The sequence below is a fragment of the Phaenicophaeus curvirostris genome, chromosome 15, assembly GCF_032191515.1.
Source record: "Phaenicophaeus curvirostris isolate KB17595 chromosome 15, BPBGC_Pcur_1.0, whole genome shotgun sequence".
Lineage (NCBI taxonomy): Eukaryota > Metazoa > Chordata > Aves > Cuculiformes > Cuculidae > Phaenicophaeus > Phaenicophaeus curvirostris.
This window is the reverse complement of record NC_091406.1, coordinates 3,678,500-3,701,855: the sequence shown is the minus strand read 5'-3', so window position 1 is coordinate 3,701,855 and position 23,356 is coordinate 3,678,500. Positions and strand designations below refer to the sequence as shown.

The 23,356-nt window shown below is 45.2% G+C and overlaps 1 protein-coding gene across 1 annotated transcript; it reads right to left on the bottom strand.

Moving 5' to 3' along the window:
- Positions 1-489: 489 nt before the first annotated feature.
- On the bottom strand, positions 490-23,356 carry TGFBI (transforming growth factor beta induced). Its single transcript, XM_069869056.1, has 17 exons — positions 23,234-23,356; positions 18,632-18,730; positions 11,790-11,854; positions 10,781-10,938; positions 9,538-9,702; positions 8,817-8,963; positions 7,973-8,114; positions 7,187-7,399; positions 6,897-7,034; positions 6,509-6,654; positions 6,204-6,340; positions 5,385-5,515; positions 3,424-3,548; positions 2,380-2,482; positions 2,122-2,201; positions 1,713-1,737; positions 490-1,553 (listed from the first exon to the last, which is right to left on the bottom strand). Exons 1-17 carry the CDS (start codon positions 23,344-23,346, stop codon positions 1,498-1,500), a joined length of 2,043 nt encoding a protein of 680 aa, XP_069725157.1. The 5' UTR covers positions 23,347-23,356; the 3' UTR covers positions 490-1,497.

Genomic DNA, 23,356 nt, shown 5'->3' with positions numbered 1-23,356 from the left:
AGATGGCTCACACTGTAGAGCGTCAGTGGGGGCTTAATAGAACTGCCAGCAGGTTTCTCAGCCAGGGTGACCAAAACAATCAGGACTTTTTTGTCTTCTGCACTTGATAGCTTTTTTCTATTTTTGATTCATAATCCTGGGTTTCACCCACTGGCTGGGGAGTGAATTTAAGCCCTGGTGGTATGAATAAGTGCTTTTAGCATCATAGCACGAGGTGCTGAGCTCTACTTGCTGGCGAGGGGAGGGATGCAGAAAGTTGTCTTGCGCTCCTTGAAGTGTGTGACAGCAACTGCTCATCAAAGTACCACCAAAACATGATGACAGGCCAGGATCAGAGAGGAAAAATGCTTTGCCGTTCCACTCTAGTCATTATTAGATTTGTAAATACTGAATAGCCAAATCTGACCCCCCCTCCCAGTGCTTAGGTGGTCAAACTGTGCCATCAAGTGATTGAAAGCAAATAAAAAACCAAACAACCATTATCAGCACTTGTCACATTTATATTTTTGATTTTATTTTTAATTTTTATTAAAAAAACCAACCATTATTAAAAATGAATCATGGAAGGCTTCTGCCAGGGGGAACTCTCATTTCAATCTCGTGAACAAAACGCAGCCCAGTTAAAACCCATAGGCATAAAACAAAGTTCAATTAAAAAAAAAAAAAAAGAACAGTTCAAACCGTAGCTTATAATTATGCAGTTGCCTCAATGTTGATAGAGAAGTTTTTGGTAAAAGCCTTCAATTCAGAATTTCATAGAAGACTTCTAAAACACAGAGGAAGAAGGAAATACATGCTTGTTTAAAAAAAAAAAAAAAAATTGCTTGGGTAATGGTTAATGAATTCAACAAATTTACCTCTTCCAAAGCAATATCTGTTTGCCCATACAGCTGGCCTTGCGTGATGTATTTGCTCAGAAAGCTGAATGTACACAATTCCTGCCAAGTCACTCTGGCCAGAATTTCCCTATTTTGGCTCTGGTTTGAGGGGCTTTTCGGTGAGATCATACCTGGCTTCCTGCTCTGGGAGCCCAGGGTTTGCAGTGCCAGCAGGTACCACTGGGAGCCTGGAAAAGGGGCTTCGATTCAGCCCCTTCTGGTCTCTCCCACAGTGAGACAGAACCAAGATGAGCTCTAAGCATCTCTCTGAGCTCCTGAACCAGGGCAAAATTCAGCACCTGCCCTTGTACGTACATACCAAGCCCCAAAGTGGGTACGTTAAAAACTGCAAATTAGTGACTACTTCATAAAAACAAAAACAAAAAAAAACCAAAATAAAATCCAACCCCCCTATCCTCAGTGTGGGAATTGGTCAAACCAAATAAAAATGGTCGTAAAATATATACATATATATGGCTTTTCATTTTTCTTATCCGTTTCATTGGAAGCAAAAATAAATTTAAGAGTGATATTTGGTTTTTAAAAACATTTCTGTCCTTTAGGTGTCAGCTGGAGCAGATGGGATGGAGGCACTGATAGCAGCTGGTCATGATGCAGCTCAGATTCCCCCCGCGTTCTCCTTCATCCTTGCTAGTAACCGGGAGTAGACAGGTGCTGCAAGGAGAAGACAGAGTTGAGTGAGACAGACACACAGCATCTCCCTGTCCCCTCCCCTCCCACTTATACTACATCGTGCTTGCAGTAAGACAACAGAATAAATCTCCTTTTAACAGACAGAGACATACAATGGAAATTAGAAACAAGTTGTATTACCTAGTCGAGGATTTCTCTGAGAAACCTGCATGGAAAAAAAATAGAAGGGTTGCATAAATACAACAAATCTCTGATTTAAGGTATAAGAAGAGTTTGCATGTCAATATATTTGTCCTACTCTCCAAGAACTATGGATGAATGACTCCTCAGAGCCATATATGTTATTGCAGGCTGACAAATATAGCACCATGTCAAGGTTACACTCACAGTGTGCTGCAAACTGCAAGCTTCACATTGCGAAATGTATTATTTGCTATATAATTAAATCATGTAAGAAGACAGGATTGGTCATTCCATGAAACACATACATTCAGTCTCTTTGGAACGCGAACGTGACATTATCTTCCAATCATTATTACCAAAATGTAATTTCAGTAGATCTACAGTGAGGGACTTTTTTGTCTTTTACCTTGGATAATGCAGATGCCTGTTTGAAGATTTCTAATGCGGGGTCTGCAGGCTCGTCACCTCTTTCTTGTGGCCTTGAAGCTAAGGGTGGGACATAGACAGCATTAAAATACTCTTCCAAGCACACAGGCTGCTTCCTTCCAGTATTTTAGAGGATGCATTGAAACTCCCATAGCAGACTAATCCGCGTTTCACCTCTCCCTCCCAAAGCAGCTCTGTTGCAACAGTGTGGCTCTAGGTATCTGTACAATGGACCTACCCTGGGGCTGTAAGACAGAGTTCACAGCGTAAATCACACCATTTGTGGCCATGATATCACTTTCAGCAACAGGCTCCTTGTTGACATGTATTACATGGTTTTTCTGTTGAGGAAAAGCAAAAAAAAAAAAAGTAGAAAATAAGAAACCTTTGTCATCAGTGGTTTCCAATTTTATTAAAAAAGCCCTCACTTTGCACTCATTCATTTTCTGGATGGCTGTAGGCGCTTTCATTCCTCTTGCTAACTAAGGAGAATATAAAAACAAATTATAGCCTAAGCAGTTTGTCCTGGAGTAGCTGGCAGGCTCCAGAGCACGGAGTTTCTCGGTGTGCTGGCTGGGAATGCTGTCCTGCAGCAGGAGAACACATCCACAAGCTCCCTGGTGGCAGCAGGCACTGCGGCTTGTGCCAAGAGGGATTCCTGCGGAGATGCCATCAGGAGCAGGGACATCAGGGCTGGACACGGGACGGGTCAACCAGGCAAACTGACCAACTCAACACCTTTGGAAACACCGGCCTTTCCATTTTTGTCCTGCATTTTCTTCCTTATGCACAGAGCGCATCATGAGTTAACTTGAAATACTGTTTTCCTCAGTAGAGGAGCCTATATTTTCTTCATACAGTGCTGAATTTGTGAAAAGAAATTACATATCAAAATAAATCCTGCCACGTTAAGGTAGCCCATGCAGAGATCATTTTCTTTACACTAAAAAAGATGTGTTAGCTGAACACGCTATTCATTTAATTTATTTACGCTTTCTCCCCCATGACTCAGGTTTAAATTTATAACAGCTCCTGGAAGTCATTTACAATTGGTCTTCTGGGGAGAAAGCTGAAGAAAACCACATTTCAAGACTGCCAGCTTGTTGAATAGAATACATGGAAACAGTCCCTCCGCTACAGCTCAGAAAACACTGTTTGGTGGGGCTGTGCACACATTTAGAAGAGCTTCCTATGCATACAGACATGCTTTGGTTCTCAACATGGAGAGCTAAACACAGACCACAGCCCTACTGACCATGGAGCCCCATCCAAGGTGACTCACCATGCTCACTTCCAGTTTATCCCCCTGCATGGACTTCAGCCTCACAAGGGCATTGACTGCACCGCTCACCAGGATCTCATCAGCCATGTGGAACTTGAGGATGTTGGCAAGCTCCTTGGCATTACCTGGGAGAAGAAAACATTTACATTTGGATCAGTGCTTGCTTCCTGCATTTCATGTGCTGGAATGACACTGCACAGAAAATACCATCATTTCCTGAAAGTGCAAAGAAAAAATATAAAATTGAAAAGCCTGGGTAGAAGGACTTTGGCTGGAGCTGTCTAGGACATTGAGGCCATTCCTGCCTGGGCAGGTCAGGATGCCAGTGAGTCTGGAAGGATGCTCTCGCAATGTCCCACCTTGGTACGTACCAATCCTACCCTATACATGAAACCCTTATGTCCTGGTTTTTCAGTCCCTCATTCCCTCACTATGCACAGCGTGAACCTGCTTTCACTTCTCAAGGTAGTCTGCCAGGGGAAAAAACACCTATGTGAGATAAGGAAGCAGATAGAGCATTTGGGTATTCACAGACAACAATACTTTGGCCAACACCAGTGTCACTTGGCAATAATCTCAATGGCTGAAACTGCAGGATTCCTGGGTTACAAGGAGAAAAGCACACGAGAAACATCACTAACTTCTCACACGCTGCTGGCCAGATCCCCACCAAGTCTCTACTCATCTAGCCATGCTTTTAAATAGATGTTAGGAAAATAAGATACTTCCCCTTCACCACCTATTTCCCAGAAGAGGCAGAGATGTGCACAGCATGGGCCAGCAGCCCTCCTCTGTCTTCTCCTTCAGAGGACGCACAAAACCAGAGCAGCTCCTTCAGCAAGGGGGACTTTTTGTTTTGCTGCCCATATCTGAATACACTGTGAGCTTTTTTTCCATGACATTTTTCTAGGGTGGCCGCAGTTCACACTGCACATCCTCACCAGCATGATTCACTTCTTCATGAGGAGCAGAAGCTAAATATTTGCGTGAATAAAGAAGAACATCTGAAGTGTCCGCATCTGGGATACTTCATTCCTGCAGCCGTTTACAATGGTTGCAAAACAGTTCTGAAATATTTATACATTAAGCACTAGACTGGATGTGCAGACTGATAGCACCAGTTCCTCATCCCTGCACTTAAAAGGATAACCAGCTACCAGGGACACATGCTTGCCAGGTTATGATGTCAATGTTTGGTTGGGCTTCAATGATGAGAAGACGTTACACTGAAATACCTGACATTGTTTCCAACCACAGCCAGTTTTCCACATGAACAAAATAAAAGATCATGCTGCTTATCCAGAAGAGCATTATTAAACATTCCCATGGTGTTTTCCACACCCAGCCTGCACGCTGGTGCTTTTCAGGATTTTGGCCTTCATCTGTGCCACACTGGGATGTTTGTTGTCTTCTTGGGATCAGACTGGAATGCCTGCTTTGTCCATGTACACGTAGATGGAGCAACAGCTCCATCCTTTTACTACTTACATTTCATACGCTGTAACTTGAGGCTGAACGTGGACCATGTTTTCTATTTGCAAAACTTACTTTAGACACCCTGATCCTATGTGACTGACAGCCACATTCTCACTTCTTTCATCCCTGAGAAAGGTAGAGACCTCATCTGTTCCTCTGGAAACAACTTATTGTTATCTTGCTTCCAGCAGCCAGCACAGTGAAATTTAAGTCATAGTGAGTTTGTAGCACACACTACAAACATACCTTTCAACACAAGAAAAGTATAAACTCGAGCCCACACTTTGTGTGCGAGTTCAGTGCTACTCTGTGCATCCTCACCTTTCTGCTGAATAGGGTTTAGCCAAATCAGTTGTGTAAGCAGCCCACATTTCCAACAGACAGGGTCAAAAAATGAAATATGGCAGAGAAACGTAGCCATTCCTCACTGCACCATGTTAATAACACGCAGCAGCTGTTCATCTCAATGTTCTAAGGTTGCTTACCCATTAGTTTGTTCAGTTCTCCCTGGGGCATAGCTCGGAAAGCTTCATTTGTTGGAGCAAACACCGTGAAGGTGCCTGGCCTGTTCAAGTTCTCCGTTAGACCTGCAGACTGGATTGCAGCCACCAACGTACTGCAAGACAAACATGTAAAACACTTCACTATAAACTACTTTTGGTGGTTTGAGCAATTGCATGTTGCGTTCGAGAGAGCTGTGAAGCTACAGTTGCAAAATCCTGCTGCGGTCCCACAAATCAGTTAAATAAAATGTCACTTGAGTGCGGAGTGAGCCTGTGAGGTCCAACCAGAACATCCGAGAAATGGCAAAGCAACCTGGAATGCTGAATCCTCGGGCAGCAAATGGTAGTGCGGACACGGAAACACCTGTCCATGGTGCAGAGATAGCTTTGGAGTCAGCTTCTTACTGTATTAAGGGGGATCACACACTCACAGCTCACAGTTTGTTGGTCTATTTTTCACAGAAAGGGTCATTGGGCACTGGAACAAGCTGCCCAGGGAGGGGGTTGAGTCACCTTCCCTGGAGGGGTTTAAGGGACGGGTGGATGAGGTGCTGAGGGACATGGTTTAGTGATTGATGGGAATGGTTGGACTCAATGATCCGATGGGTCTTTTCCAACCTGGTGATACTACGATTGTACGATTCTATGAAGTCTTGCTCCCTATAATTTAGGGATGAGATCATGGTTTTGCATGCTTTTTCTATGTTAAAAAAAAAATCGTGACTAGGACCATAATAAACAGAAACTGGTTTGGCAGCTTTTCTGCTCCTAACTAGCACTTAGGAAGAGCAGAAATGTCACCTGAAGCGATGATCTGCCTTGAGAACATCCATCACTGAGCCGGATGGTGGAGTCAACATTTTGTCCATGCTAAGCAGGGTTCCAAACCTTCCTCTCTTGTCATGGGCAGCAATGCAGGCATTTTCAATGCAAAGATTCTGCAAGGAAAATTGCAAAAAAAAAAAAAGACTTTATTAGCATATGCTTCTATAGAGTTTTTTATGCTTTCCAAAATGCTCAGTTACGTTTTTTACATGATAGCCATAGCATTACAAATATCAGACACCATTCCGCCACACACAGAACTGCACACTGCAGGGACTTACATTGCGGTACACAAAAACTCTTAGTTCCTTATCACCCAGAGTCTGTAGTTTCTGTCCATGGTAAAGATATTTAGAGGAGAGCTGGTCTTTAATAATGTGGTTCAGAAGCAAGTTTTTCATGTTGCTGTCAACAACGGGGAGTCCATCTGCAGCAAAAAAGTACGGAAAGAACGACTGATTCACTGAAAATGACCACTGAGACAATAAAAAAGTCAGAATAGAGAATATTAACCATACTATTTTTTGATTTTAAAGCTAGATGCTACTGCCTATAGCTGAGACATTTAAGAGTATTTGCATGCTTGTACACTGAAACTTGGCTGAAGACTGTTTGAAGGACACCTGTGGCCCACACTGACAGAAAAAAGGGATTTACTCCCCACTTTACCTTTGAACACATCATTCAGTGGGGCAAGGAGGGTCACTTGCTCACTGCCGGTTAGATGAGAGCTGAGACCAGCTTGTCTGAAAAGGTCCATAGACTTGGAAACTTCAGATTCTTGTGCCAACTCAAACAGGGTCTTAGCTGAAAAGAAAAGCAACGCATAGTGACCTTGCATTAAAAGTGAACCACCCATTGCCACAAAATATCTACACCCTCTAAATCCAGTATTTCCTTGGCAAAAAGAAGAAGAGACAAAAGAAAGGCAACAGAAAGATGCAGAGAGCCATCAGTACCTGAGTCTGGGATCAGCAGCTCATTAACAAAATGTACAACGCCGTTGGTAGCCAGGACATCCTTGTTGGCGATGATGGGCCTCCCGTTGAGGGTCAGCTCCTCCCCACTGCAGCCGACGTCCAAGGTGGTTCCTCCCAGCGTCTCCATTGTCAGGCCAGCAATGATGGCCTCGGCACACATGGCTGACTTCAGGATGTGATGGTTCAGCAAGTCTGTGAGAGCAGCAAGTGTCTTAGTGAGCTGGAAAAATCAGCTATAAAATTGCTACACATTTTAGGGGACCCGTTCAACAGCAAGGGCCTCCTGCGCAGCACTGTATGGGGCTCCACTCCAAAGGACACACAGCCAATTTAAATTGTGCTGGGTTTAATTCAGCAGCCTGTGAAATGGAGTGCCTAAAAAGAGTAACTTTTATACAACTCTGACAACTTGAAACGGTTTTGTGTGGTTATTCGACTCATTTGATAAAGTGGCACTGACTAGATACTAGTGTTCTTGCAGGATTGATAGAAATCAGCAGGAGTGCTAAAGGAACAGTCAGAAAAGGAACTGCTTCAGCTCCCTCCTCCATATCTGGATACAAATCTCTCTGCCACATCTACCACACCAACATCTAAAGAAGTCTGGGCTGTCCAGTTTAAAAAGCTGGAGTTTTTTTCAAATGTGTTGACTGCAGCTGTTGTCAGGGAGTACCAAGGAGGCGTTCAGATGTCCTTGAGAAGGAATTTAGAAGAACTGCAAAATACTCTTTAGTCTCTCGATGGGGTCAGTAAACAAGTACTTACCCCTCAGGGCTTCTGGGTCCCCCAGGATCCTGTTCAGTGTTTCTCGTGGAATCTTCTCAAAAGCTTCATTGGTTGGAGCCAATAGCGTGTACTGGCCTTCGCTTTCCAGCAAGCTGTTGAGGTCAGAAGCAGCCACAGCAGCCTTCAGGGAAATGAGGAGAAAGGGTAAAACACATTCAGCCAGAATACAAAGGTCAGCAACTTTGCCCAGGCACACACTAAGGGCCAGATTTATTCAGGCTTTTATAATTTCAGAGGACTTACAAAAAAAAGCTGAATAGCTTCTTTCAGCACTTTGGTCCCTTTATAAATTTGACCTGGCCCCACGGTTCTCTTGTGCTCCAGAAATTTGAGTACAAGAGCCCTTTTTTGGCAAGACTGAGAGCTAGCTTTGAATACCTTGATATGCCTGGAAAGGGTTACAGCAGTTCCAGTGAAGAATTCAGATGAGAACCCGCAGCTGGCTAATGGCAAAACCCCTGTGCTTTTTAAGTTATTCCTTATCTTGGCAAATACCAGGCAAATGAATCAGTATTCATGAAATCTGAACAGTTAATATGTCCTAAGGCTAAGATTCCTATAGAAGAGTGAGGAGCCAGGCTCAGTCTATCACTCTTTACTGACAGCAACAGCAGGGTCACAATTATTCTTATAAAAACCTACTTGTGCTGCTATCAAACACTTCACTTTCGAATGCAAAATAAACTATATTGCTGCAAGGATTTTATCAGCAGCTTAAGAATCACTGCACTCAGGCACTAGCAAGCTCCTTGTAACAATTCACTGGGAACAGGATAAGAGAACATCTTTAAGGATCCCTAGAGCACACAAGGGTTAGACTCACTCGAAGAGTTTCCAGGCTTTCCTCCGTCTCAATGATCTGCTGAATGCTGTTTGTAGTGGTGGCGATGACTTTGTCGATGACGTGAACCACTCCGTTGGTGGCATGGTGGTCAGCTTTCAACAGCCTGGCACAGTTCACAGTCACAATCTGCAGAGGGAAAGAGCCACAGGGCATTATGTGCACTGAAAACAAGAAGGTAAAGCAGCCCCCGCTGGTTTTCTGCTTCAAAGGCAGTGACCACTATAATATTGAATCAGCAGGAGCAGAAATGTGGTTTCCTAAAAAAACAACACACAAAGAATGAGAATGCTCTATCAAGAATAGGAATGGTTGGACTCGATGATCCGGTGGGTCTCTTCCAACCTGGTTATTCTATGATTCTATGATTCTAAGAATGTTTGAAACATTTCATTTTAAAAAAAGCTTTGAAAACAATCAGTGGGTTTGTTTACCCTGAATTATCAAGTCTAAGAAAATACGCAAGAACCAACACTTAGGCAAATGTACTGTTATACAGAAATGTGGGAAACCTCCCTCCAACAGTATCAATGAAACTATTTACTTATAAATATTCTTTTCAAGCCCCTTGTGAATACGTATCCTAAATCAATAGTTGTCAATGTAGGCATTACAGACTCCTGGAGGTCCAAGGACACGGCAGGAGGTACAAGGCAGGAGAAAACCAAGCCCGCTACAGGTAGATTTAATACAAAAGTCTTACCCCGTTGGGATAGTGGTGAATCTGGATGGGCAGGTCCTGGTACATTGAGTTAAGCGTGGTCCCATGTTTGAGATCATCTGTGAGGACCCGTTTGTTCACCATGTGGTAGCGGAGAGCGTTGAGCAGCTCAATGTTAACGTTACTGACTAAGGAATCCAGAGTTTCCTGAAAATGAGAAAAAAGCCATTTTTCAGTGCTGAGTACAATTAAGCTAGTTGATAGAGAGAGCCAGGAGGTCTGGCTGCATCCAATGTGCTTCCAAGGAGTGTGGGGTGGTGCATGTATATTAAGTGACTTATTCAGCCTTAAGCCATCTGTGCAATTTAAGAGCTCTAACTTTTGTAAATCTTTCTCTTTTGCCTCACAACAGCAGCTAGAAGTGCTGCCACATCCCGTCTTTGGCAGACAAAGGGATGACAGCAGCAAGCTTCAGTGTGGGATCACTGCCCTGAAAAGAGCTATAGGGCAACAGAAGGCATCACTCGGGGCCAAGGACAAATACACCAGGAGACCTTTCCCAACAACATCAACCCTGCAAGGGCCTCTGCTGGTGCAAGTTTGGGGTATAAGTTTGGTAGTGGGGACAGCCAAAAAGACGCCTTCTCCCTGCCTCAGTAGTTGTTCTTAGATATCTATAGACAAGTGATTTAAATGTGGGAAGCAATTGGATAGGAGCTGTATGACTGGGACCGCTAGATGCTCCACTAGGATGGAAGGCACCAGCAGGGCAGTGGTGACAATTTTGGGTGTGGAAATTTCACAAGACACAGTGAGAAAATCAAAACCAATGTAAAGGAAATGTATATGTAATTAAGCATAGGGACATGGCCTGCAGGTTTACAGAGGCTCCAATTGGGACTGGCTACTTGTGCAAATTACTAAGAAGAGCCAGGGTGGTAAATTAAGGGTCAACAAGAAAAAACAAAAGGGATGGAAAGTCTCTTGCTGCAGGTTTTACAGAAATCTCTAAGGTAAGAGGCAAGGAAAACCGAATGAGGTGATTGCTACATCAATCCACTGGAAAGCATCCAGTCTACATCTCTTTAGTGTTGGGCTCTTTCAGAAACAAAGCTCCGGAGCTGACGGGCCAGTTCAGTGATTCCCATCTTAGAAAGTCATAGTCCTTCCCACATCAGGACTGCGCCTGCTCTGCCAAATGGGGCTGGATCCAGCCCTCTGCAGAGCTGGATCTCGACTAGAGAAAGCCAGAGGAAGAGGACAAAGAGGAGGAATTATATCTTACAGCAGACAAGGATGCCCAGGCCTCATTACTTGGGGCAAAAATTGTAAAACTTCCAGGTCCTTCGATGTCTGGCCTTAGGTTAGACCGGTCAGAGTAGAGCTGTGTGGTGGCAGATCCAACAACACCCAGGGTTTCGTAGATGTTTGAAAGAGGCAGCGCTGAAAGAAGAGAAGGTTATGTTCCCAACACAGTATCATTCATCCTTCCCTGCACTGAATTAAAGGAGAGCTGCCGGTGAAAACGCCTGGGGAAATGGAGCACGTCAGGGAATTCATATCTGTTCATTAATTACATAATAAATAATCATAGCCTGACAGCTCCAACCACAATTACAGCAGTGTAATCCAGGATCTACTGCGTCTCTGCAGGTTTAAATGGAGTTACTCTGGATTTACACGGATGTGAACTGGGGCAAGCAAAGATATTCTTGGTATTCAGAGCTGGCAGCTCACCGCTGGTCTCAGTCTCTGCTGACCCATCCACAGCAGCCCACGTTGTTAACTGGATGGCATCAAACTTTTGTGGAAGGAAGCATTCAGCAAGCAAAAGCAGACTCTCTCTTTCTTCAATAAACCCGGTTAACTCCCTCCCAACCCCCACCAGTGTCTGAACTGCATTTTCTCCTAAATACAATTTTGCTCAACTCGTGCTTGCCAAAATAAAAATGAGCCGAGACTGGCAGAATCATCTGCTACTCTATCGCTCCTTTGTACTGCACTTCCAATACAGCTATATTACTTTTTGGAGTAAGTAGTTCCCTATGGCCCTCCCGTGCTTGATTAAGTTTAATTATATTCAAAGTTTTAAGTTGTCTGGAACGTTTTGCATGCTTTGGAGCTGATCTGGCACTCAGCTGGTGCTCTGCCGACTCCGTTTTTGACTTGTTCACGGCGATATTGTGCACAAATTGCAAAGATCAAATCCACTTTGAGTAATTTTCTAACATTTCCCTTTACTAGGCAGCTGTGTAATTTTAAGAAGTATAAAAAAACGTCAAACATATTTTTACCAGCTGGGCAGCCTTTTTCTCCAGGAACTTTTTCATATCCAGGACAGCACTCGTAACTGATTACTCTGGAATAAGAGATGGATACGGCAGATTAACTGACGGCGTCTCACTGCTTTTTCTCTGTTCACTATAGTTCAATGTCCATCCATATTTGGTGATGTTTCTAAGCAGGCTCTTCATTAGCAATATAGACTTGAACAAAAGACAAACCACAATTTTTATCTCCTTCCGGGCTGCATGTTGCCAACTTCTCCCCAGAACAAAAGCAGACATAATTTCTTTTCAAAACCACACTTTCCAGGAGACTTTGAACAAACAGCGGATGGAAGCCAATGCCACAGTCCTGACAGATAACCTGCAAAACACACTGCGGTGCTGGTTCATTTGGGTGTGTTTCTTGGAGGATTTGGGGGATCTCCCTGGCTGAATGATGCTGTCACATCTGATCACTGTCTGGGCAACACGCTGCAACTCAGCACGGCTGCTTTACCAAACCAGCCAAGTGTTTCCCTTTCATTTCACCCCATTCTTATTCGCCACCAGAAATTATTTGCTGACTTATGACAAAATCCATAAGACAGCCCTGGAGGGGAATCATAGAATCACAGAATAACCAGGTTGGAAGAGACCCACTGGATCATTGAGTCCAACCATTCCTATCAAACACTAAACCATGTCCCTCAGCACCTCATCCTCCAGTCCCTTAAACCCCTCCAGGGAAGGTGACTCAACCCCCTCCCTGGGCAGCCTGAGCCAGTGCCCAATGACCCTTTCTGTGAAGACAGGAGCATCCTTTGTCTTGGATGCAGTGACACAAGGGCTTGGGATGAGCCCTGCCAAAGGAAACATGCACCCATGGGCAACCCCAGACACCAGCATGCTCATCTTTACTAACTCTGGATACATCCAAGCATTTCCTTCTACCTGGCGGCAAACTGCTGCTCTGATCAAGCACCACCCCCTGGAAAAACCAAAGGGGTCTAAGACTCCATCGGGGGACCTCAGGGCCACCCCCTAAATGAGCAAGAGCTGCCTGAATGCTGCAGCTATTGACTGCAGCTCAATGGGAAATAAAAGTCATTGGATTCTCTAAGCTGGGTATTTAATGAAACGTGTTTTGATATAGAAAAAGGGGAAAAAAATGAGTCCAGAAGTTGCCTGCTTATTTTTAACAGGGGGTTCTTTCACCTATTGCTCTTAGGCTCATTGTGAAAGGAGTAAGGTCATCTGATGGATGGTGTTAGGCAGCCAGGGAATAGGTGTTCCTCCCAAAGACAAGCATTTCCTCTGTGCTCCCAGCTGGATTCAAGACAAGAAGGATGCTGTATCGCCAAGGCTCAGCACACTCATTCACAGGGAAAGGAAAATCCTCAAGCCTCAGATATTTGTCATCATTTTAACACTGTTAACAAACAGTGGAAACGCCTGGGGTTTAAGAGGGAATTCTTCAGGGTAATTAAGAGCCAGTAAGTGAAACAAATACCTGCTTTTCAGTGACGGAAGCAAATAAATTCTGTGTCACGGTTTCCTAAGAGAATTACAAAGCAAACCCAGACTGATTGTCTAGACATTATATATTCCATGTGGGAAAGAGTTTGCCTAAAGCAATCCCTTCCTTTGACTACTGGAGATCTTAACACCCTGCTGCTCCGCTTTCCCCAGTACCCCCATCTCGTGTTCATTAGAAACATGCACTTTCTCCCCCCTGGCCATTTCCCTCCCCTACCTCTGATTTTTCTTTATTTCACCCTAGAAACTAAATCCAGTCTAGACAGTTCCCTTGGTTCAGGCCTGTAATCAAAGACGAAGAGCTGATTAAAAAGAAATTATTCCAACGTTCAGCATAAATAATTCCTGAGTGCTGACGTAAGCTTTAAAAGGCTTATTTATAGATCGATGGGAGATTAATGAGCTGTGACGAAGGGGCAGGACGCTGCTGCACACAGCCTGGAGCACGGGGAACGCACCAGCTCAGGGCTGCCCCAGCAGCCAGGCGCCTGCAGGAGGGGAGAAGGGAGTGAGGGACCACGCTGCCTGCTTGGCAGTGGGTTCATGGGCATCTCCAGCACCACCTCCCAAGAGAAGCTAATGGCAAGAAGCACCGAGGCCAGTAATGGGGCCACCTCCAACTGCGCAAGGGCTCCTCCAAGCTTCACTCACCCATTGGAGGTGACCAGCATCATATGTTGTGCATTTTGCATGCCAGTACTTTGAGTTGGGTACCAGAAAACTTCCGCAAAGGGCCAGGCAAACACTGAGGCGCTCAGCCAAGTGTTTGCACTTACAAGAAGCCAGAAATTAAGACTGTAAAAAGCAGCTTCAGCCATGTGCCCTCCCACAGCTGGTGGGCTTTGCGGGGGCTTTGCTTTGCGGGAGCAGCAGACCACCCGAGGCACCTGGGAACCATTCAAGGGATTTCTTGGTCCTGGGCACGGGTCATCCTCCCAACTCATCCTGCAACCACCTCCAGCTTTTAGGGAGAAGCAGCACAGCGTGGCTGAAGGCTGCTCTGCCTCACTTGCAGGACTCTGCATCTCAATACAAGGGTGCACATCCATGTGGGATGAAAGCCACACCTTTCACATGTCCAGCTGGGTTGGAGACACAGTCTCCTGCCCAGGCAGGAGTATTTCTTTTAAACTGCATGGGACAAACAGCTCACAGGAGAGGGGAGAAAACCCTGAACACCTTCCAACCACTGCACCACGCAGCAGGTTCGGCACAAAAGCCTTTGGAGTAGCCAAGTCCACCCCGTTTCTGGTGTCTTCTCAGCAGCTACAGATCACCACACCAGGACACGGCTGGTACCAGCGATGTAGGTTAAACAAGCAATGCCCTCAGACAAAGAGCATTTGTCATCCGCTCTGCAACGACTCTGACCACAATTTCCTGACCACCACGTTGAGTAATTTTCAGTCAAATCTATAGTTTTTCAGCCTCTGGTTCTGAAACATTGTATTTTTAAAATGTCTCTCTGTGTCTGACTGCAGAAGCAAGCGCCCTGGCTTTTATTAGCAGTTGTGTTTCTGCTGTTGCATTCTTAGGATCTGAAATTAAATTTTAAGTGCATTTTTCAAGGAAATAAAAATAAGCTTTGGCATATAATAGTGAATAAACATCCATTTGTAATAATTTCTTTAATAAAACCCATATGTTTGGGTTTTGTAAAATAAGTGCCAGAGAGTCATTTGTCTCCTGAATCAGGAAAGTACATCAGACGAGGAAAGGAAAGTTAATTTAAAAGGGGGGAAAAAAGAAACATACTAAGGGGAGACTTACTAGCACTAGTTATTCCTCAAAAAATAATAATAAAAGATATTATTTAAGTTGTCTTCATTTTCCAGACAAAAGTATGTGGGGACACGTTCAATTGCAACCCCAGTTCTGGAAGAATGAGTCCAGTGCATAAGGGAGGTAGAAAAATATAAGAAACACAGGCACAACTATGAGAATATACTCTAAATAAACTATTTCCTTGGCTTTAGAAGAATCAACAGTGGAAAGTTACTTAATTACCAAAACAATCTTGTTTCAATGCTCATTAAAATCAAACCAGTGTCAGACTTCTTGCCAACAGTCTTATCTCACTTTATCAGCAAGTAATGCAATGATAAAAAACACACATAAATCCTCTATCTAATTTCTCCCTAGCTGTGTGAGCTAATACTTCAGCAAAGAGAAGAAAAACAAATGAAAAAGCAGATAAAGAGGTAAAAGCCCTCTTCTGAAGGATGAGTTGGAATTTCCAACATGCGCATCCAGCCCTGGTAGAGCACTACAGCCCTGCAGAGCAAAAGATGTTGCTCAAGAAACAAGCCTGTGAAGCCCCATCAACGCTTTATGCCTTCCAATCATAAACTCTTTGATTCTGGTAAGAGCTATGGAATAAACTGCATGGTGCCCACGGCACCCCAGGTGACGGAGCATCCTCAGCCATGAGACCGGAGCAGTGACCAAAAGGTGATGTACCTGGAGACGAGACTAAAGACGGGGCACATCCCCATCTTTGGATACAGCTTTCCTTGCTGCTCCAGTTGCTCTGTGGCTCCTGATGCAGGATGTGATTATCCAAGAAGGAGTGAAGTTATGACTTTCTGCTACAGGCTTGCAGCAGCTTTTCTGCGTTCCTCACTCAGGGTTCAAAGCCTCTGCTCTCAGCTGGCTCTGCAGGAGCTCAGCTTTGCTTCTCTGCAGTACCTGGTCTCTCACTGACCTCCCTCTATCCTACCTGTTTGAAAGAGTGCTCGGAGCAGGAAAAGGAAATAAATGAAAGCAGCCAAAACTATCTTCCTAGAGCCAGGTGTTTGCATCCAGCTTGCGGCACCGCTGACTCTTTAGGTCTATAAGGAGGATAACAACCAGGTCAAATGCAAAGCAGATGAGATGGGACAAGCACCTCCTGTCTCAGGACTGCTCTTCTCACAGGTGGAAAAAATGTTTTGGGCTGATGGAGCGGACGCCCCTGCCAATAGGGGGACCAAGCACCCAGCTTCAAGAGAGGACTTCTGACTGCAGATCCCAAGCAAAGGCTGGATCCACCCAGTTATGCTGACAAACATATCAAATTCTGACTCCTCCTGGGATTTAAAGGCAGCTGATATTCTCAAAACCCCTTCTGGATGAGCTCAGTCCCACACAACAGGCTGGTTTCGAGGGTTCATACTGAGCACCATTAACTGTGCCCACATACTCTCTTGGGTGCTGATGCACCGAGCACGGCATAGAATCGGTCCCCAACACTGATTTAAGAATTTGACTGCTACAGTCAAATTCTGACAATGTGTCTGAAAGACACATCGTGTCCTTCACGGCCCAAATGACTCCTGATTGCTTCCATATGCCAGGAACACCACGTCCAGTGGGAGCCATCACCAGCAAACATTTGTAATGGGAGCCGTCCCAGGGCCCTTCAGAAAGTGTGAGTCAAGGAACGTGTCTTTTGTTCTGCACAAACACTGCTGAAGGGCAAAGTAGGGCCTAAGCTAAAAAATGACTTGGAAGAGAGAAGAAGACAACAACATCCATTGTGGAGGTGACGCAAAGTGAAGAACAGTGAGCAAATTCTGTGTATAATGGGAACATTATCTCATAGGTTAGCAGGCAAGTTAATGCTACGTATGCTTTTCTCTCAGTGATGCGTTATTGGATTAGGCATTCGGGTAAAAGCAGAGAAAATGAGGTTAGAAGAGATCACCCCCATCTCCTCAAATGAAATCATGAAGTATTGCCAGATACCAACTGTTCCAACTCTTTCTGGAGATAAGCAGATGACTCTGTCTCCACCAAATACAGCTGCATGCTCAGGTTATTTGAGGTTTGTTTCTTATTTGCTTCAGAGCTGAAGAAATTCGTGGCTGGATCGCTTTGCCTTTCAGTGACTCTAACAGCAAAGCCATCCACAGCTGAGTCATGTTTTCTTTGGAGACCTATTCAGCTACTCCGTTATCAGAAGAAGCAATGATGATACCATATTGCCATTCCATAATCTTGTCCATTTTAGGTCAAAAAAGCCACCATTCAGCCAAGATGAAAGCCTGAACTTTAATCACCCAAACTAAGTCTTCCCAGATTTGATGGTTTTGTAGAAATAAAGGGAGAGAGATGGTTGGTTCTTACAATATTGCCACTGCTTTTTGCAATATAACCTCCTGAAGTACAGAACTTTCCTCTTTATATGAATTCATGGGTAGCAAGATGGAAGGCCAAAAGCCATACACAGCAGCAATTCTTGTTTGGCCTCTCTCCTCATAATACCAGCACCAGACACACAAAATGAATCCCAGCAGCCACCCATCACAGCTAAACCCATAAAGGCAACCAAAATAAAAGCAATATAGATACGACAGTTCAAGATCTCACACTCTGCTGTTTACTACAAAACCAGAATTAATTTAACCTGCAATAAAGAACAGCATGTTCCTATAGGTTTTATTACAAATCACATCGAACCAGACCAGAAACACATGGGATGATTTTCTGGATCCAAGGCAAGATGTTGCCCACAGCTCTGCTTCCCACGTCCAGTGCCGTTCAGAGCATCTTTGCACTGATACTGGGCACTGTGCACAGTAGGGTGTGAGCCAGCAAACGTGTCTGAAAGCCCAGTTTGGCCTACACCAAGGAAAAAGATTCTCCGCTCCTGATCTACAGCCTGGCAGATAGTCAAGCATGCATATCCTTAATTATCTGCTGACTGCATCTTTCAAAAGAATGTCCTGAGGCTGCTTACACAGATACTTTATGCAACAGCTACTTCAGAATTATTGTTTGGAATTTTAGACATGGAATTGGCCTGCAAGTCTAATTAACATTCCTGGTGGAGTCATAAGAGAGTGTTGGCTTAAACTGACACCTCTTTCTCCTTATTTCTGTTTTCCCTTCCAAAACAAACATGTGCAGATGAATTCGATGTTCTAGCCAATACCTATCAGCTCTAGGTTGCCTTTCCCCCACCTTTTTTTTCATCTAGGCAGCATTGAGCACAGAGACACAGCTAAGTACTAGAAAACATCTGGTAAGCACTTCATCACGGCATTGAGAGCTATAGAAGTCTACATAAAAATGCAATTAGAATAAACCATCAGGGGTTGTACGTACATGATACTTTCCATTCTATACATCAAAGTGTTTCAGGATCGTGTTTGCCATTTCAGAAAAAAGATCAAGGCACAAGTTTTTCTTCAGGAGTAAAAGGCTAACGCTGTTCTTAACATTTATACACATTAAGCCCGTGCCATGGCCTCTGACATCCCACGTCTATCACACTGTCTGCTTCTCCCACCCAGCACCCACCTCCACAACGGGGTCTTTGGGGAGACCCTGGCTGGTGCTCAGGTACTTACGTTGACTTCCCACAGATCTTCCTCTGGTACCACTGCTTGCAGTTGGTGAAATATTTCCTGTTCGTGCCAATCAGCTTCTGCACCGCACACACATTGGGGCTACAGGTAACGACAAAGCAGAAGAGGGTCTGGTTAGACTCCCTCCTCTCGGTGCTGACCCCCAGTGCAGAGCCAAACCCTTCGTGAGAGCACCCAAAAAGCCCTGCTGGGGTTGCAAGGGAGGAAACTTTGAGAGCTGCAAGTCAACCTGCTTGATCTGAGCGTATTACAACTATCACAAAGTGGAGGAAGCAGTGAAAGAGATTTCTCTTCACTCTGCCAGGAAGTCTTTTTTTTCACTGAGCATAAAATCTCAGCTTTTTTCCCATGTTCCACCTCTCACCAAAATATAAAGAAATTTAAGTTAAAAATAATGCTTTGGTCTGTATTTTGATGATGAACAGTGACTTATAACTTGGGATCCCAGCTGAAACCTAATAAATTTATGCAATAATTCAAATACTTCTCAAAACCCCCGTTATTTTATTGTTTAGGACATAAAGAAGGACACATATTTATCAGCCTATGGACCAACTTGCACCAAAACCAGAATAGATACTTTTGCTGTAGGCTGGACTGGGCGGATTCTAGATACAGATGCTGAGCAGCTGATAAGGAAAATGAGCAGTGGCACTGCACGCTCTGGTTTCAACACACCAGCTAGGACAGCACAGATCAAGGGTGGCTAAATCAGCCTGTAAGGTACCGAGAGCTCCTTCTCAAGCAGAAAAGCAGACAGTCAGCATCGCGTGTGTGACTAAGCCCACTGAGAGCTGACTGCAGCCTTTCAGCTTTTTAAGAAGTGGCATCACCATGAGAAAAGACATGGTGAAACAGGAGATGGGAGTTCACTTGCTACTGGTTTGGCCAGCACAGCCTGGCTCACCATCTCCATGGTTTGTGGCCAGCAGCTCTGGCCACAGATGTGGGCAGCACACACTCAGTTCATGAGATACGATTTATGGATCTGCTCTGCAAGGCTACCAACCGCCTCTGGGCTTGATCCAAAGCTGTAGCAAACACTCAAGCAAATTAAGGATGCTCAACCCGCTTGAGGCTGGATTCCCAACACCGACACTATGTCACGGATGCCCAAAAATATGTCAGTATTGGCTGTCAGGCAGATGGGGGGAAATCAAATAATTAAGCAAAACACATCAATCACCACTTCAGCCCATCAGAAATACTCTGCACCATCCAAGGCAAAGTTTGCATTGACACAAATGAAACTCCGGATGGGGCCTAGAGATGCTCTTGTAAAGGTCTTGTTGATCTGTTTAGGAAAACAGAGAACAGCCTGTTTCACGCTGGGTTTGACCGAGACACTGCCCGCTTGCCTACCAAAATTAACAAAAGCAGAGTTTGCAGCCTGACAACCAAGTCTTCCTGCAGCCGTGGTGTTTTTTCACTGGCATCCCAAATTTGGCTCTCCAAAACGGGCCAGCCTACCCATCATTAGCATGAGTTAACTTGAGGGTCTCCTATACGTTGGCTAAATCCAGTGCCAGTCTCAGCGGGGACCTGGCTTGCCTTCAATGAGCCTTTGTTGATGTGGTTGCCGCAGGGCCCTGTGGAGGCAGGATCCGACCCTGAACGGCTCTGGCATCTTCATCCTGCCCGGAGGGGAAAGCGAGGGCCCGTGGCACATGGAGTAATTAGGCTGTTTCCCTCATTATTGCCATTTTCCAGTAATGGTAGTTTGGTTGTGCGTGAAAAGATTTACTTCCCTTTTTATATATATATATGCTCTTTATATATATTTTTTGTTATATATATGCACATATATAGAGACAGTGAGGGATGAGGAGAAAGAATCTACTGTAAAAGAAGTTAGAAATCAAAAAGTCAAAATTTCAGCTGGTGCAGACAGGCTGAGCCTCAGTGATTTCCACACCAAATCATCGCTTAGAGAGACGTCTGTGCTCTCTGACTCAGCCCACCTTGGCTACCCCGGCCCCGCCGCACTGAAATATGGTTCCAATTACATCGAAATTCCAAACCTTGCCTCGATTCCAGCATCTGGCTGACGGCAGTGGACAATCCCCCTAATATTCATCTTGACAAGCCTGGCTACTGAAGGACTTGTTTGATCATTTCCCCCATATCCCCAGGAGCAGCCTGCCAAGAAAACCCTTGCGCCATCAGGACAGCATCGCTTCCAGAGCTGCCTTGCTCCCTCCTCCCTGGCCAGGACTGCAATTCCATAGAGCTCCGGCTCCCTCCCTGACCTATGGGGGAAAACATCTTCCCAGTTTTTCCTCAGTGTGGACAAATCCTCCCCCGGGGCCGTGTTATCAATGATTCCCACAGGCAGGCTGTAGTAGCAGCTCCCCACAGTGCCTGTTCTGGTCCTTTGCCCAGTCTGGCTTAAAATGAATTTGTCAACACTCTCTCCTCTCCTCGTTGGAGTTCATCACCTCTGCCATGCCGTTCCCAGCCAGTCGCGCTGACTCGAGGATAAAACCGCCTATTGTTCCCCTTCAGCTGGAGCCTTCCACTTGGCAGGCAGCAGCTGGGAGCTGCTGGGGCAGAGACCGTCCTTTGGGAAGGGGCAGCAAAGAGCAGGACCTACCATATGGTCCCAGCTACCTGCCATGACTACGCCTGTGAAGATCCCCAGCATCACATCGTGACCACAGAGCCGGGTGGGTTTGGGGAGAGCGCTCTTACATTTCCATTTTCAAATGTTAAAGTTCCTTGTATGTTTCTCAGCTCCTCCCCCGGAGTTGGGCTGATTCACTTAAAGAAAAAAGTTAATTAAGATGTACAAGTTTTGCTGCAGAGCCAAGCTGTGCCACCCAACTCGCTCTCAGCTCAATAGGAGCATTGATGGTTTGGGGGATGCTCACAGCAGAAAGGGTGGCAGTCCTGGTTGCACATCCCTCCTGAGCTCCCTCCTGCAAGCAGAACAACATGCCTCACATCCAACATTCTTCTTGGCTGGTTTTCTGTTGCCATATCTCTTTGGCACATCATTAATCAAGGTTCAAAATTCCATTGATGTTTAAAAACTAGCTTGGTATGAACTGCTCTCTCCATCAGAAAGGGAGCAGTGAGCCGTGTGCTGTGGTCAGCTATGCATAACTTTATTTCATGTGGAAACGCTGGCTTACCAATGTCTCGCATCTCCCAAAGATCTCAGGCACACACGTGGACTGTATTCACATCTTACCCCATGCCCCTATTGATTGCAGAAGGAGGAACAGGCTTCTCTGCAGAGCTGAGTGCGCTAATTTACACCAGGAGTGCACCGAGTCTAGCAAACTTTTGCCTCAGGGCTATCAGCAGAACTGGATATTTACTTAGTTTCAGATCATATAGATACGAAGAAACAGACTCACTGTATTTGTATGTAAATCACTAAATCTTTCATTATTGAGATTTACCAGACATCAGCTCAGAATTAGTCTGTTAGATTCAGTACCCCATTAGATAATGTGTTGAATTGCAATATTTAAATCTTGGGGGAGGGGGTGTTCAAAAGCACAACCCTACTTTCACCAAGCCATTTAATGGAAGCAACAGTTCAATCAATGTCACTGCCCTGGCAGATGAAAGCCAGCTGAAATATGTCATCCTTTCACTCTTCCTAACTCCCAATGAATTAAAGAAAAACTATTAACATTGGGATAGTTTTGTGCCTGTCAATGAAGACTCAGACTACTCAGTCTATAATATTCACATGTTGTCCATCTACCAAGAGAGGTCTACATGCATTTTTTGGATATTCCTTACATCAGAAGATTTATGAGTAAATACGTGATTGCTTTTGCCAAGAAAGCTTTTAAGACTGAAGAGGGTTTCCAGTCAACGAGCAAGCTGGTGCTTGCCCCAGAGATGCTCCTCTACCACTGAACCGATTTTTCTTTTTCTATAAACCCACAAAACCGAGATTATCTTCCAGAAAAATGTATAATTGTTCAAAATCAGGGGGATTTCCCCCCACCCACCCCTTTTCCTTAATGGGGACAGACTGAGAAAGGATCATTGACAGGTCTGAAGTGACATTTGTGGTGTTAAGCATCCTAAGTGGAAGGGGGCAAGGAAGGGGGCAAGGAAGGGGGCAAGGAAGGGGGCAAGGAAGGAAAGAAAGTTGGGATGGAAGAAAGTTGGGAAGGAAGAAAGTTGGGAAGGAAGGAAGGAAGAAAGTTGGGAAGGAAAGAAGAAAGTTGGGAAGGAAGGAAGAAAGTTGGGAAGGAAGGAAGGAAGAAAGTTGGGAAGGAAGGAAGAAAGTTGGGAAGAAAGTTATATAAAGAGGAAAGAAAAAAGTTATGCAAGGAAGAAAGAAAGAAGATATCCCAGGAAGAAAGACAAAAGTTATAGCAGAAAGAATGGAAAAAGTTACCCGAAGAAGAAAGGAAAAGGTTGTTATCCCAGGAAGAAGAAGTCGCTCTCCCCGCACCGAGGCACCCGGGGTTTCCCGAGCGCCGGGATGCTCAGAACCGGCTCCAGGAGCGCGGAGGCTCCGCCGCGCCCCGCGGCTCCGTGCGGGAGCGGGGTCGGGGTGCGGGGGAGGCTGTGTCCCCGCCGCCCTCCCCCGTCGGGGCGCGGGGCGCCGCTTACCCGTGCTGGCGGCCGCGGAGCCGGCTGTGCTGCAGGACCTGCTGGTACGGGGACTTGGCGGCGGCGGCGAGGCCGAGCAGCAGCAGCAGCAGCGGCAGCGCCGGGGGGGCCATGGCCGGGCGG

What these genes read in the sequence shown, in the direction of transcription:
- TGFBI (XM_069869056.1), bottom strand. Translation starts at nt 23,346, where the DNA reads ATGGCCCCCCCGGCGCTGCCGCTGCTGCTGCTGCTGCTCGGCCTCGCC. An exon ending in GAGTTTTTGTGTACCGCAAT is followed by an intron (nt 6,341 to 6,508) that starts GTAAGTCCCTGC and finishes TTTTCCTTGCAG; the next exon opens with AATCTTTGCATTGAAAATGC. An exon ending in CTCTGTCTTACAGCCCCAGG is followed by an intron (nt 2,202 to 2,379) that starts GTAGGTCCATTG and finishes TCCCACCCTTAG; the next exon opens with CTTCAAGGCCACAAGAAAGA.